This window comes from Agelaius phoeniceus, chromosome 3, assembly GCF_051311805.1.
Source record: "Agelaius phoeniceus isolate bAgePho1 chromosome 3, bAgePho1.hap1, whole genome shotgun sequence".
NCBI lineage: Eukaryota > Metazoa > Chordata > Aves > Passeriformes > Icteridae > Agelaius > Agelaius phoeniceus.
This window is the reverse complement of record NC_135267.1, coordinates 76,397,695-76,414,058: the sequence shown is the minus strand read 5'-3', so window position 1 is coordinate 76,414,058 and position 16,364 is coordinate 76,397,695. Positions and strand designations below refer to the sequence as shown.

The following is a 16,364-nucleotide window of genomic DNA, read 5'->3' as shown; positions in this document are numbered from 1 at the left end:
AAGTGGAGTGGTTTTGTCTTATTTATTCACTGGTATTTAGATTGATACTGCAAATAGATGACCCAGACATGTATTTTAGGCCTTCTGAAAGAAAGTGAGTTTTAAAATTCATGTGCCATTTCCTCATTGCACTAATACCCTGTATGTGTGTATGCAGGCACTTCTTAGCATGCCTGCTAAAATTGTAGCGCACATACACTGTAGCTAGAATTCCTGTACCAGGCTTCTTTAAATTCTGGCATTCTAATAACTTTGAAAATTCTGTTTAGATACATGTTAATACAGCTTTTCTTTTTTTTTTTTCCTATTAATGGAAAAAACTTTTGGAACTTAGTAAGTTCTGTGTTGACTTTTTGCTGTATGAGTAATACTCTCAGTTGGAGTAGGAATTTAGGTGCTTAATAGTATGTGTTAGTGTACACACTGATCCAGGATTACTTTGTATCCATCTGAAACTGCAGAGCCTGCATTATGTGGAAGTTAATGCTCTGGGTTTTTTGGGTTGTAATTTATCCTTAGCTATAAAGGCAAGTGCCGTTTGCTTGAAAAAGTGCAGAGATACAAGGTGGGTTTTTTTCCAAAATAAATTGCCCAGTATATCTTGCCTGTGAAGCCTAATGCAGACATAATTAAGCTGAACCATAGGATAAGAATTGACTTACGGAGGAAGAGCATCACAGAACCTGCAGCACAACTTGTAGATTCATACAAAACTCTGAGTATTATTAGTGTGTCAGTGCTCATGCAGTATTTATAGCAAATGTACATGAAAAAGTTAACCCTTGTCTGGTGAAATAGAGCTCAAGCAATATATTTTCCTTGAGCTCAGTGAAAGGTGTTTTCTTTGAAACAAAAGAGAAGTGGAATCAAACAGGCTCATGTATTTAATTTCTTTTTTTTTTTTTAATTAAGAGTGCCTTTAATGCATTTCTAGTATATTACATTAAGTTACAGCATTTATAATAATAAAGATGACTTTTTCCAGAAAGATTAAGACAGACTAATTAACAAAATTTGCTTAGTCTTTTACAAATGTTGTATATGAAACCTTTTGCATTTACTTACCACTTTTCCCATTTCTTGAGAGTAAGAGTAAAGTAAGTTTGGAACTGTTGCATACTTGATTCCAATCTTAGGATTAAATGTTAGGTCAGTTACATTCCTGGAGTGTGAGAGGAATTATGCTGTTGTAAATTTATGTATTTCTGTTTAGCACAGAAGATGCTAGAGCTCTTTGTGTCAGTGTACCTGCTTTCCATGCTGAACACTGTTAAAATCCCCATACAACCACATATGCACGAGAGTACAGTAAAGGATAATTTATTAATGCCATTTCAGGACATCCACTTCAGAACATCCTGGCTTGTCCTGTGAGAAGCACATTTCGAAGACGAGAGTATATTCACTTGCTTGCTTTGTGTGCAAGTCAATCTTGATTGCAAACATTCTTTTATTAAAAAGTAACATGTAACCCTTATTCCATTAAAAATAACAACAAAACTCTTCAGTCTTTTCTCATTACTCCCTTAGAGATTTCTTATAAGTACAGCATCCGGATACACCAGACATAAAGTTTCTAGGTTGTTGGATGTGTCAGATGTTGGGTGTACTGCTGCCAATCTGCCTTTTTTTTCCTTTGTGTATTAAGGCACTTCTCATCTGCTTTTCCCACTCAGTGCAATTTAAAGCTGCTGTGGAATTGGTCATAGCAGTTAAATGCCTAGTATCTTTACCTGTTGAATAATATTGATTATCACCAAAGTTTTGGTGATAACCTTGTGCTTGTTGTGTTTAATTGGAAATATTTTGTTTGGTTTGTTTGATTGGAAATATTTTGGTTTGTTTAATTGGAAATATTTTGCCCACTTGTGACTGTACTTTTTCTTGCTCCAGAAACATTTGGGTTTTAGCCCCCAACATGGAGGAGTATGTGAGAGGGGAAAGCAGAAGTATGTTGTATGTAGAGCATGGGTCAGTTTTAAAATTCTTTTTGAGTCAGGGTACAACATGACTCAGTGCAGCTGTAACTAACCACAGCTAACAGATCAGTTTTAGATACAGTAGGCTGGTTCACCTCATTTCTATTTGAAAAGTATTTTCTCTAATGATGACAGATTTCTGAAGTGTCTGCATTGGTCTTGAGACAACACAGACCTTAGCTCTCTGACAAAGTGGGCTTTTTCTGATTTTCAAGTCCAGAAAAGTTTGCACTTGCTAGAGGTGGGACCAGTAGCTACAAAGTTGGCCTTTCTCTGTCTCTGAGCCTGCAGCAAGTAGTTAAGTGAGTCTTAGACTTAGTATATTTAGTACCTAATGAAGATAAAATTTATACTCATCCAGATATAACCTAAGGAACACATGCAGCTTTATGGAATGTGAGTGGGTGGGTGGTCAAAAACCTTTGCTTTTGCCTCCTAGAGAATGAATTTGTAAATTTGCTGCATAGTTTAGTAAACTGTTATTTTTTAAAATGCTTACAAGCTTGGGTTATTTAATTGCTTCTAGATGAATTACTTTCCAAGGCAGTCAGAATGAGACTTGATTCTGTTCCATAGACTTGCTTTTAAGGATGTTTATTACAACTTGCAGAGACCTTCTGTGGAAGCTTAAGAATCTGAAATCAGGAATTAGCCTTGATAAAAATCAGTGAAATCTACTCAGGGTGTAGGCAGATAAAAGGCATGATAGCTGGTATCAGGCTTGATAAGCTACATTTCTATGCTATTTTCTTTAAACACATGTTATTTTCAGTTGATTTGTTGCGTATTAAACTGTTGAATTTTTATAAAATACCACAGAAGCTTAAGTGATTTGGAAGAACTGTCAGCTGTAAAGCATTATGAGACATCCCAGATACCTTTAGTAAGGTATATTTGTATGTGTGCACAAATATATATGATACCTACATTATTAAAATAAAATCTTATTTCATGTTTGCATATGAAGAATTTAAGAAAATCTTGAAAATTACTTATTTTAAAAGATGTATGGTTATGTGAACTACTGAAATGTTTTGACACATAGTCTTGGTAACTGAAGCCACTTAAATTGGAGTATTACTTAAAAAGGTTGGTGACTGTATGACACTTTTGTGGATTCAAAGTATAGTTGGAGAGGGAAGTTACTTCCAGTTCAGTACTACTTTTTCATTTTACTATTTATGTGAAATGTGAAACCATTTACATGTATATGTACTTAAGACAGAAATGTACATTTCTATATTGAAAGATCATTAGGAAGACATTCTGACATTTTATGGAAATTAAAGTCAGCTTTTATGTTAAAACTTTTTTTATATTAAAACATCTAACATTTTAAAAAAATTTGTTATTGAAGGGTATGTTTTTAATCAGGTATGATTTTGCCAGACTTCATTGGAAGCTGTTCATTGCTTTAGTTTTATCAGAGTGATAAACAAAGTATATGAAGCTCAACGGGTGTGGGCAAAAGAGGCTTCAGAACAAGTAATGACAAGACCTTCCTGTTAATTGTCTGGAGCAGCACCGGTTTGGTTAGGTGCTGTACTGCAGATCTGCTCTGCAGATGCATAGTTTTTCCTTAATTACTTAATACAAGTCTTCTGTTATTTTTAACAACTAATTTTATAATAGTTTTATAAAAACAAAACTGTTTTTATAATAGTTTTTGTAGTTCTCATGATAGGTATTGAAATAACCAGGTCATTTTACAGGTCTCCTAAAACTGCAGAAATGTTGTTAACCTTGCAGAAAGTACAGCTGGTTTGTGATCCACCTATGTTGGGTCGGGATGTGTGGGCATGGGAGTGGTTCAGCTGTTAAGAGGTTAGCACCTGGTCAACAGATGGACCTTCACTCCCTCTCATTCTTTACACTGGGGTGCTGGTGGAGCTGTGTGGTGTCTCAGCACCTCCAAGCCATCACTCTGCAGGTGGCAGGTCCTCATGAGCGTGTCACAGCATGGGTGGCTCACCTGGGAATGAAGCTGCATGTTGATTCTCACTAGAAGGAGCTGGCTGCTGTTTTCACCATGCCTTTATGGCTGCTTGTCCTGGCAAATACCAAATGGGAAGGAGGAGCAAGCAGAATTTCTTCTACCTGCTTTTAATGCTTCTGTGGTGACTCACCAGCTCATGGATAGCTGTGCTGCTGCCATTAGGAAGTCTGTTGGATATTCCTGTTACTCAAACTGTGACTTTTCTATACAGTTGCACTGTATGGTGTTTTATGGTTTAATGGCCAATAGAATGTATGTCAGACAAAGTTCCCTGTGTCTGTTACTATCAAGGAAGTCTTATAAAACTCATCTTGAGACTAGCAATAAAATCTGTTCTCCTTAACTTTTCTGATTAAATCTCTCATGTTTATTAATTTGTTACTGTGGTACTTTTGTACATCCTCAATTTTACCTTCTCCTGATGTAGGAGTAGCAATTTCTTTTTTTAGATCACTGTAGTTTATCTTGTTCTTGTCTTCATTAGTCTGAATATTCTATAGAAGTAGCTGTAATGGTTTGTTTTGGTCAGGTATTCTTTAATGCTGCCTCTTTTATTTCTACACTTTTCATAGTGATACTTTTAAGCAAATGCAGTATTTTGGGGACAATCCTTTCAGAGCAAGGAGGGGCTTGCAAAGTAATCCTAATTGTGCAAACAATTATAGGCTACTGTGTACTAATATATTAAAAATGGATGTGATGGAAAAGGACTTGTTTCTTGTTAGGCTATCTCAAAAACTTAAGTTAGATTCCATTATCCAGCTTGGTCCTTCGGCTTCTTTAATATGACAGAATTTTTGTAATTAAGGAGAAAATTGTACCAGGCTTAAAAGAGGCATATACCCTTTTGGAAAACAGGTATGAAATCTTTGTATAGCATTGTTTCAGCTGAGTTGTTTTTTTTTTAATGCATTAAATTGACTTGGCTCTGTTGTATCAAGTTAGTTTTTCTTCCATCCTCCTGCTCTCAGTGAATTTGTAGGTTTTTGGGGGTTTTTTGAGATTGAAGTCTTTGACTTGAAGAATGAAAATCCTATAAACTGGGGGGAGGTTGTTTATTTTCTTCATCTTTCAGGTTCTGTTTTAGTGAGGTACTGTAGTGGTTAGTTGTTTGCTCCCCTGCCCTGTATCAGTGCCATCTTAAATATATCAGCATTATAGAGACTGAAGTTGTGCTGATCAGAGGTGCCAAAATTGGGTCTTTAGCTCCTATGGATTGCCATAGGTACATGAGTTCTTGGAACTCTTCCAATCTTTCAGGCCTTACAGGAAAGCAATTCAGTTAATTTATTTGTTTGTTTGTTCAATAAATTCTTTACTGAATTTCTTTATGAAAGGTGATATGTCCTGAGATTTAGCTCAGGTTTTCCAGTTATCCTACTGCTATTTAGAAGACAATTGTAAGTGAAAGTTTACAGAGTCTTCATTACGTCTTAATTTTCCAAATATGAGTACTTAGGAAGCACTTTTCCTGCATTAGTTGAGAAGAATATATTATGTGTCCATGTATAAGAGCACATTTGTGAGAATATACCAATGTTATTTATGTATGTTAAAAAAAAGTTTTCTCTTAGTTGAGATTTTAATGTCGACTTTAATTGTTGGATTTTAATGGGCTTTTGTTGGCTTCAGTCTGTCTGAATTCATTCATCTCCAAGATAAATAGTAGTGTTTTTTTAAAAAGAACTGGAAGCTCTTGCTGCAGTTCCAGCTGGTTAGCTGTTCTCTGCTCCAGTCTTTGGTCATATATTCAAGTGAAGTTAGATTTGTATGGACTCTGCAACTCATGGCCTGTGACCAGTATTGATAGAAAACTCAACAGTCATCATCAGCCAGATGCCTATTAAACCCTCTCTGTGTTTTATTTCCTTGTTTTTTATTTTCCTTTGGTTGTAATTTCAGACTCCATCTTGTAAGATTTTTCTAAACATGTTTTTGTTCTGTGGTAAGAACTATTTCAAACTAGCCTGCCTTGTAAAAAATAGAGCTACTCCACTTTTCTAAAGGGTTCCCTATCTTCCTTCAGTCCAACTTTAAATATTGTCACACCCTGTACAGGGCCACACAGATGAGATAAAGGTAGGTCTAAGGAAAATAGAACTCCCAGTGAATTTTAATCTCTGGATTTATTGATAGTGTTTCTTACCACAGTTTTTCATTTATCCTCTTGACTTGTAGCTCCATTTAGTCTATCAGTAAGGGAGGACTCCTTGTTTATTTTATTACATGGTCTACGTGGTAGTTTGGTCACTTAAACATTTTCCCATAGATTTTCTTCATTTAGGTTTAGAATAATGACCCAAGTTACTATTCTAGCAGACATCTGTATGCAGAAGTGTCCTGTCTTTATTTTTACCTCCCAAGCAGGATTAGAAAATCTTTTAGAGTTCTAGTTATTAAAATTCCAGTTAAATTGAAAAGTTGTCCTTTGTCATAGAATTCCAACCTGTAAACCACAGCAAATTTAGGATTAATTATTCTCATACTCTGACTAAACTCCCAAGTGCAATGTGTTAACATCTTTCAACTTGTGCTCTTTTAAAACATTTAATTACTTCTTAAGATAAGTGTGAGATGATTAGAAAATCTTTATACAGGTGTTGTATCTCATGCAAATGTGTGGCTTCATCTTGGATACTGGATTTAATAGCTTGCCTCAGTTTCCCCCATGTGTTGGCTTTATGCATCTTAAAGATGAATAAGCCCAAGCATGGAGAAGATTATTTTCAAGAATCTTTTCATGCTTGGCCTCAGAGATCTAATAAAGCTCTCTGGAAAAAGAGGAGGGCAGGAACATAACATTTTTATCCCATTGTGCAATTACATGAGTAAAAGCGCATTGTGCTTTTTAGCCAGATGCATTTTCATCAGTTCTACATGTGTCATTCATCTCCATCCCTTGCTAAAGTTAGAAATTTTTTTACTTTTAGAAGGGGAATGGATGGGACTTGGCAAAATTGGAGAGTGTGTTTTCAGTGCATTTGCCATGGAGGCATTCAAAAGCTTAAAAATGAAGACATTTTCCACTGTGTACTTTACTTCTCTGTGTGGGAACCTGCATGTATGTGGGTGTTTGTTTTGCAATTGTTTGGGGGCTCAGCTCCCACTAGAATACAGTTGTTTTGCAGGCACTGCACAGAGCTGCTTGAAAAGTTAATAGGTAAGCCATAGTAAGGTTTAGGAATTTCAAATGGTTTAAGTTGTTGGGTTGAAAATAACGTTATTCACCAAATAAAGGAATTGACCTCCCTTAATGATTCAGGCCCCTCCTAGCAACCTCCTTTCCTGCACTGTTATGAACAAGTCATGCTGTGCTGTAAACAATTTAGGGAAGCTGATTAAGTTGAAAACAAAGCTTGTATTTGGGAGGAAGGGAACTGGAGACAGGGATCAGCTGAGTCTCCAGCCAGGTCTGTCATGGGACCTGCCACAACACAGTAGTGCCTGCACAGCTCCAAGTGTGAGACAGCATGGGAGCAGACAGGTGGGTTTCTTCCTGACACTCTGTATAAGTACACTGCTACTGTCACTGTAATTAATTTATTATTATAGGATTTTTAAAATCCTGAAATGTGTGGATAGTGCTTCATTGCTGGCCTCCAAACTAGTTCTCTCGGCTTTATGCGCTTTATTTGTGTATAAAGGTTTTTGTGTATTGATTATTTAACTGGATTGTAAAAGCACAGAATGGAGGTGTTTCTCAAATTGCAGCTTAGGTCTGATGTACATCAGGTATGAGCATTTGTAAATACCATATTCCCTTCTTCAGTTCCCAGTTCACTATTTGTTGAATTCTGCTCAGCTAATATCTTCGTTGTGGAACTTCTTTTCCCCTAGGGACCTTTTTTGGCTATGCATTGTAAAAATAGGTATCACTTAGAAGTCCTCAGAGTTGTATTATACTCAGTTCAGTTCAAGAATATTGTCACCCAGGTGAACTGAAGCAGCACTAGCAGTTTATTGGGTTTTTTTCCTTAAATTATTACTTAAAGGGGAGGATTTCCCAAATTTTTCCTTCAAAGGGTATCTTTTACTTTCTGCAAAGATAATGGGAAGAAGTTGCATCAAGTGTGAAAGAAAATGGGTAGCTTGGTAGCACTAGAAAGTGTGGTACAGCAGATGAGGCTTTTTAAAATATTCTATATCTTACATTATTTTTTTAAAAATCCTTGAAAAGGTTTTCGTGATTTTGTATTTGGTTATGTATATTTGAGAAAATATGCTGTAGGTTTCAGTATGTTAATCTTGGGGAAAGGGAATACGCCATCTCTTTATGCTTATTGCATTCTTGCTTTCTACAGTCATCTGACTCCTTTACAGTTGTGTTCTTCTGTTTGGACTAAAGGCCATATGGATGCACATGCTTCTGGTATTAAAGATTGGAGAAAATAAAATGAAGTGAAAAGAAGGTTTATCATACTTTTGTTACTGATACATACATGTTATTGCTCTATTTGTGGGGGAATAGTTTTAATGATGTTGATTTTCACATTCCTTTGAAAGAAAAGCAGTTTAATAAGTAGTTCACCAAGAAATCTGTTTAATTGTGGAGCCTTAAATGAAAACAGGAAAACCCATGTGGAGCATATGAGAATTTTATTCACTTTGGAGTTTAGTATGGCTGACTACATATTAAGAACCTTTTTATGTTTCTAAAAATTGTATATTTTCTTCTAATGCAGCCTTCTGGAAGGTAGAAACAAAGCAAAATCAAGACTATTTCAATAGAAATTAGGAATTTGGATTCAAGTTACCGTAAAGCTTAGGGTGAAAGTTGAAGGGAAGGTGATGAGTTGATTTTAAGGTATTTAGTGAGAAGTCTTCCCAAGCTTGTACATGTGTATCATTAGAAACATGTTAAATGACATGTGAATTAGAGGAGAAGCTCGCTGGTCCTGATAAGACATGAGTAAATGTGGTAACTGATAGAGATTTTCTTGTCATGTAATCTGAACAGAGATTTATTTTTAAGTAATTTTTATGCTTTCAAAATGTATTATTTTTGTATTTAAGTGAGATGACTTGGAGCTAATACATTTGCTCATAACTTCCTTTAAAAGAACAGGAAAGAGATTGACAAACTGTATAGATATCATAAAAACATTAGAAAAACATTAGGAGTAAAATGCCATCTCCTTTGAATCATAATGAAGAATTGCTGTCAGGGTTATAGGCGCAGTTAGAGCAAAAATCTGACTGATATGGTATCTTCTAGCTGTGGTGCCTTTAGCCAAAGAACATAACAAAAGTGTAAGATCTTTCTCTCCTGTGAAGAAAGGGTGGGAGTATTGGGATTGTTCAGCCAGAAGTAAAAACCCCAGAGTAGCCTAATTGTGGCCTTCCAGTACCTAAAGGGTGCCAGCCAGCCAGCTGCAGAGGGACTTGTTAGAAGAGTAAGACAAGGGGGGATGGCTTTAAACTGAATAAGAGTAAGTTTAGTTTAGATGGTCAGAAGAAGTTCTTTACTGTGAGAGTGGTGATGGATTGGAACTGGTTACTCAGCTAAGTGGTGGATGTCCCATACCTGGAAGTATTCAAGGCCATGCTGAATGGGGCTCGGAGCAACTCGCTTTAGTGGAAGGTGTCCCTGTCTGTGTAAAGGGGGTTGGAGCTAGATGGTCTTTAAGGTTCTTTTCAACCCAGACTATTCTGTGGTTCATCCTGGTTTTTAGCTTTCTGTAATTTCAGAGTGCCTTGTATCTGTTTGGGGGAGGAGGGGGGTTATGTTGTTCGTTTGGTTGTTTTTTTCCCTAAAGCCTCAAAGAGCTCTACCGAGAATCTTGGCTTCTGTTTACACTTTGGCACCTCTCAGCAGTCTTGTTCCTGGCTGTTTCCCAATTTAATTATGAAATCTTATGGAAAATGTTTTGCAGGGTGGAGGTTGGTTGCATTTTGTTTGTGTTTTACTATTTAAAGCATTCTAGATGTGATAGGAGAAGTAAGAACGTGTTTTCTACTGGCTGATCAGAGAGATTATAAATAATTATATCAGTGCAACTCATAATCCCATTGGCCTTCAGTTCCTTGATTGTTGCTGAGCTGAGGAACCAATGTGTCTGCTTAGTTGGTTCTCTCAAGAAAGGTATTCCATGTTTCTGATGATTCTGTTAGTGTCATTTTGTAAGGGAGTAATCAGAATTATAAGCAGTTTTCTAAATGTGACCCTTTTAGATTTTTAGTGACCATGGTGTTTTTTGCTTTGTTCTTTTCTATTCTGCTGGCTTCCAGATTTCTGAGCTGATATAAGATGGCTCTGGAAACAGTGACTAAACTTTAGAAGTTAAAGTCAGTTTAGAAACCATTCTTTATGGTATTTGTGCAATTGAAAATGTTTATTTCATCATTATCTGCAATCCAATATAAGCCACTTATCATGGGCTTATACAGAAGGTTTCAACTTTGTTTAATGTGCCTAAGAGTCATAATCAAGCATGACAAAGGTGATGTATATGGATGAATGTAGCGTCTAATGCAGTAAATGAGTACCAAAGTTGTGTGATTAATTGTGCGCTGTTTTAAGTGGCAGTGCTCTTCCAAAGGTTTGCTTGTTTTTACCTAATCATGGTATGAGACAGATCTTTGTCTGAATTTCTGGACATAAGGGGAAGAGATTCCTGCTAGCATCCTTTGAAGTTAGTACTGAATAAAAATGCTGTCAATTCCAGGTGGCTTAAGAGGAATCTGATTATCCTTGGTCAGTGTGGCCTCCAAAAAAAGCTGGTGTTTGGTTCCTGCAATGACAGATCTGATGCATGAGGTTACAACTCAAGGGTGGGTGGGTGAGTTGCTGTTGATTATTTTGCCCTTTGGAATTCAAGGTTCTTGCCTTCAGGTATGCTTAGTGGCTGGAAGCATAGGGAGGGACATATAAATGCTGTCATTTAATTTTCAGTTCCCAGCTAGGAAAGGTGGTAACTGGTTCTGCCAACAGTGCCCTGGTGGGAACCAGCACCTTAGAAGGTTGAAACATTACATCGCATTTGAACCAGTGAAGTACATTTTCACCCCATTACTGCTCCAGTGTTCAGCATCAGGTGATCCATCTGCAGCTCTTGGTTTTGACTTACTTGATGAATCTTCTATTTGGTACATTTAGTTACATTACTATTATTTGCCCTTTTTTTGGAACACGTAGGAGCATGGTAAACAGCGCATACATTTAGGGCTCCTCTGCAAACTTCTGTTCCTTTTGAAAACTAACAACTTTTGATCCATTATTGAACCTGTTATTAATACACAAGGACAGGTTCTTTCTTGTTGTGTGTCACCTTGAAGTCTTGAAGAACTCCTGCTAAAAGATCTTGTGATGTCCATCTTGGAAGTCTAGGTGTTCAGCTAGATCATCCTTCCTCATATGCATCTTGGTTCCTCGGGGGAAAAACAAAGAGATTTGTGAAGCATGATTTCATTTTCCATTACATATATCTAGCTATCTTCTGACTTGTGTTTCTCATAACTTTAGCCAATTTTCCTGGTATAAAGTTAAAATTATTCTACAGTTACAGCAGTGTTTCTTTAGAGCTTTAAAAAAAAAAAAAAAACAAAAACAAACTGAACTCTCTTAATTTCTTTGTATTCTTTCTAGACAAAGAAAGTATCTGTATTTCAGTTATTTTTTGCATTTTTCCTTTTTATCCTTAAGTATGACTTAAGCAATTATTATGAAAATTTGGACACGTCGAATGCTAATCTGGAATCATAAGACTTGAAGGAATTATTTTTCTGCGTCTTTCGTGTAAACACTTGGGATTAACCTAAGACTTAATGAAAATAGGTCTTTCACTTGTGTAGAAAACCATGTCTGTGTAACACTAGCTTTGGAATAATCTTCACCTTGGTTCTTATTTTACTCTATTAAAACAATGGGAGCAATGCATGCTTTTGCTGCCAAAACAAAAGAGTTGCAAAGGAGGAGGGAAAAAAGGGAGTAAGCTGTATGTTCAACATCAAAGCAACTTGGGGGGTTGTACTAGAAAAATGATGTTACAATTAAGTCTGTGCTCTGTTGAAAATGTACTTAGCACTCTCCTAAGTGATTTGCAGAGTAAAATGGCACCATTTGCTGAAGTAGATAAATGACAAGTAATAGTCTTACATTATAAGAGACAATGGAAAGGTTTGTGATACTAACATTTGGACTGATTTGTGTGGTGTCTTGTACATTGGAGCATGTGGATGACACAACAGCATGGCTTGAATAGATGCTTCCATTCTTGTATCTTGGTATCTGTTGGTATCTGTCTTGCAATAAGTTCATTGTTAACAATCCTTTCAAAATGTAGCAGAACACTTTTGAGAAAGATGTTTTATGAACAAAATTGCATGGTTTTGCACTAGACTTAAATATTGGCTCTGTCAATTCTAAAATACTTATGTCTGCTTTACTTGTTTATGTAAAGCTAAAGGCACTCTCTGTTCCTTTACACTGGCTCCTTTACAGTCCTAATGAATGTAAAAAAACATTTCTATTCCTTTTTCATATAATCTGCAATTTACATTGTTTCACTGGGGTACAGTGTTCTCTTTAAAAATATAATACAAAGAGTTATAATTAACATGTGTGTAAAAGTGCAAATAAGTATTTTTTATTAGAAGGAGACTAGAGCAAACTTCTAAAGTATAAGTTTTAGTTAATGTATTTTTTTTATTCCAACTTGCATTAAGACCAAATATTCTTTGCTTCTAACAAAGCTTGCAGTTTTAATAGGCCTACTATTAAATTTTTCATATGACTTCAATTGAATGTAACTCTTCTCTGCATAATTGGTTTTTCTGCAGTTTGAAAATATATAAAAGTAATGAGAAAGTAAAGGTTTACTTAACCATGTAAACTTTTCTAAAGTTTGTGGAGTGCTTAAGAGATCAAATATAAATTAACTAAATTAATGCCTCTTTCTTTGTAGGGTGCTGGTCAAGACAAACTTGGAATATATGTCAAGTCTGTTGTGAAAGGAGGTGCTGCAGATGTGGTCAGTAATATTCTTAATTCATCAATTTCAAAAGTAGTAAGAGCCTTCAGAAATGCTTGAAAATCCTTTGTTTCCTAGTTTGTATGATTCACTAGTTTGTGAATGATTGATTGTTTTAGTGGAGATCATGCTAGCATTGACGTATGAATTTGCTTCTCTTGAATACGTATTTAGGATGGTCGTCTGGCCGCGGGGGATCAGTTGCTTAGTGTGGATGGTCGAAGTTTGGTGGGCCTGTCCCAGGAGAGGTACGGAATGCTTTCCTTGGTTGTTTGTATACAAAGAAAATGTTAGCTTAATAATGTACCAAAATGGGCAGAAGCTCATGATTTTTACACTTTAGGCTTTGTCTTGGTGTCTGATAACTGCCTATGGATAACCTTGGCAACAAATTCAACTGTTTGTGTACTATTTTTCTCTTCTTTTCGTACAGTGTGGGTTATTTATATAGAAGAGATTGTAAGATTGTATTATACATTTGGATTTTGGTTTTGAACAATCTTTATTTCAGTCTAATTTTAAATACTTTGGCTTCTGACCTTTGAAGCAGAAACTGGGACTAAATAGTACGTGCCAGTAGGTATTGTCTGCGTGCATAAGCCTATCTTCTTGTCATTATATTGTAATTCTTTTCAAAGTGATTTTAAGTATTAATCTGAAAAAGAGTGCTTTGTCAAGCAACAGATTACTGATAATAAGGGTAACTAAGTAATACAGTGCCTAATTTAATTTTGTTTTATTTTCTCTGCCTTTTTTTGCAGGGCAGCAGAACTTATGACTAGGACAGGTTCTGTAGTAACACTAGAAGTAGCAAAACAAGGAGCAATTTACCATGGCCTGGCAACCCTGCTTAATCAGCCATCCCCAATGATGCAAAGAGGTAAAGATACTAATATTGATGTTAATAACAGCTTCGTAAGTCTGTCTTCTGCATTCATAAGAATGCAGAAAATATAATAATTTACAGTATCATACCAAGCATTACTATAATATTAAATCAGAAAAGAAATGTAATTGCACAGAAAAAAAGAAATTTCCTTTCTTATCAGAAATTCATCTAGTTTTAAATACTGCTTGAAATTTTCCTAGTCTAATAATGAATAAATCCTTTGCACATGTACCTTTCAAAAGTTAATTATGCATTTAAACACAATTCTGATTTGAATTCATTTTTGTTTTAACAAATGGAATACAATTAATATAAAGGGCATTAAACTCAATGGCATTTTTTATCCCTTTATAAGAGCTTCTCTCCTCTCAGAATATGTCTTCCTTGTAACCACAGAGTGCAGTATAACTAGTAGGAGAGAAATAAATGGAAACAAAAGCCCTGAAATGTATTTTGCCATTGAATTTTAATTATTTTTTTTTAACTAGAAATGTTGAAATGTATCTTTTTAAGTTTCAGTGTCTGATCATAAGAAGTTCTTGGATGCTTCTCCAATGTTTTATTTTATCATCCTAGTTCAGGGTACTAACAAAAGACATATTAAAGTCTAATATAAAATAGTATTGTAAAGGAAACAATTTTGTTAATGAAGACATTTTCTACATACAGTACCAGAATAGGAAAGAATGGGTTAAAAGAACAAATCCTTATTATCACAGTTGACACCACCATCCCAGATGCCATATGTCCCAGTCATCCAGAGACCTCTCAGTATAACATATTTAGTTTTTCCAATTGTTGTGGTAGCTTGTCAGAAGTTCTTTTGAAGAATACAGATGGAGGGAATTCTGTACATTTGATAGAAGATTGGGATTGCATATTTGAAGAAATAAAGATTTTTAAATCTAGCATTTGCTTTACTGGGAACTTAATTTTTAAATATAAGCTCAAGGTAGCTCTGGTTTGAAAAAAAATACGCTAGGCAGTAGTTAAGGGAAAAGGAGAAACTACATATCCAACTGTTACAGTTTCTGACCGCCGTGGCTCAGGTAAACCCCGACCAAAGAGTGAAGGTTTTGAGCTGTATAACAATTCCACGCAAAATGGATCACCTGAGAGTCCCCAGCTGCCCTGGACGGAGTACAGTGAACCAAAGAAGCTGCCAGGGGATGACAGATTGATGAAGAACAGGGCTGATCATCGTTCCAGTCCCAATGTAGCAAGTAAGAAAAGTTATCCTTCTTTTGGGGATAGATTCCTCCTGCAGTAGTTTTAGAGGCTGTTGTATTCAAAAGGGGGTGACTGTTTTTAAAAATGGATTAAGTTTAAAATACCAGTGTAGTGGTAACATTTGGAGCAAGCTTCTTGCTAGAACTACTTAAAGACAAAATAGTTATTTTGTGAATACTGTTACTTTATTAAGTCTTTATTAAGGCCTGTAAATTATTATTAACAGTCATGTAAATGCTTCCTTTAACTTTCCAACAGATCAGCCTCCAAGCCCTGGGGGAAAGAATGCTTATGCATCTGGAACTACCACCAAAATAACCTCAGTCTCTACTGGAAATCTTTGTACAGAGGTCAGAAATGGCAAGCAAAATACTGGCTATTAAACTTTCTTTATCTATTAGTAGTGTCAGTGGGCTTGAGTCAAATCAGTGTCTTACTGAACTATTTGACCACTGTGCTGTTGCTTGTGACTGGGTGGAGTTTTGCTTATTACAGCTAATGAAAGGTTTGGAAAGTTTTCATTGATTTCATTAAATTTTGTTCATGAAGTTGTCCTTGTGATTTTTAGGTTTATTACAATGTTGCATACTCGCTTTGAGACCATAAAAACATGAGTCATAGCCACAGTTATATTTGATACTAGGCAACCTCTTCATCTCCTGTCCCAGATGAGTAATGCTCTTAGGAGCCAAAAGAAAATATTTGGAAAAAGCATGTTTAGAACAATCTTCAGTACAGATCTATGTGATTAGAGAATCCTACCTTGGTTTTTTTTCTCCCTTTTTCAGGAAGAGATTCTGCCACCACGACCTGAAGCTTATCCCATCCCAACACAGACCTATACTAGAGAATATTTCACATTTCCAGCTTCAAAGTCGCAGGATCGAATGGGTCCAGCTCAGAGTCAGTGGCCAAGTTATGAAGAAAAACCACAGCTTCAGGCAGAAAGTAATCATTCTATCAATACTACCATGCAGGTGAGAAGTAAATTTTTTTTCAGTATGAGGAAAGAAGGAAACTGCTTGCTTTCCATTCCTGGGCTGCTAGAGACTTTTTTCAGAATAGTCAGTTCTCTACAACTATACCATAAGATGGCAACTGTACTTTTGCCAAGGTGGGCTTGAGTTCAGGAACCCTATGGTTTGGGGTTTTTTCCTTCGCATTTTGCCCCCCTCCCCCTTCCTTTCACAGAATTTGTTACCATGTTCTGCAGACCTGTTATCTGGGATATTTTAATCCCCCTGTTGGAGATAATGGGGTGTAAGTGGTAGTAGGGTTCATCATGTAAAATGTTCTGTGGC

The 16,364-nt window shown here is 36.0% G+C and overlaps 1 protein-coding gene across 22 annotated transcripts in view; it reads left to right on the top strand.

The window, feature by feature from the left end:
* The window catches only part of AFDN (afadin, adherens junction formation factor), a 115,582-nt gene that overhangs the window by 79,794 nt on the left and 19,424 nt on the right, over positions 1-16,364 (top strand). For 21 of the 22 annotated variants that reach the window (XM_077175636.1, XM_077175648.1, XM_054630308.2 and 18 more), the window contains 6 exons: positions 12,879-12,944; positions 13,119-13,192; positions 13,706-13,824; positions 14,862-15,056; positions 15,322-15,413; positions 15,852-16,040. In XM_077175636.1, the coding sequence (XP_077031751.1) occupies positions 12,879-12,944; positions 13,119-13,192; positions 13,706-13,824; positions 14,862-15,056; positions 15,322-15,413; positions 15,852-16,040 (735 nt within the window). The remainder of the gene's footprint in view (positions 1-12,878; positions 12,945-13,118; positions 13,193-13,705; positions 13,825-14,861; positions 15,057-15,321; positions 15,414-15,851; positions 16,041-16,364) is intronic. The other variant, XM_077175633.1, reaches the window with a different exon arrangement.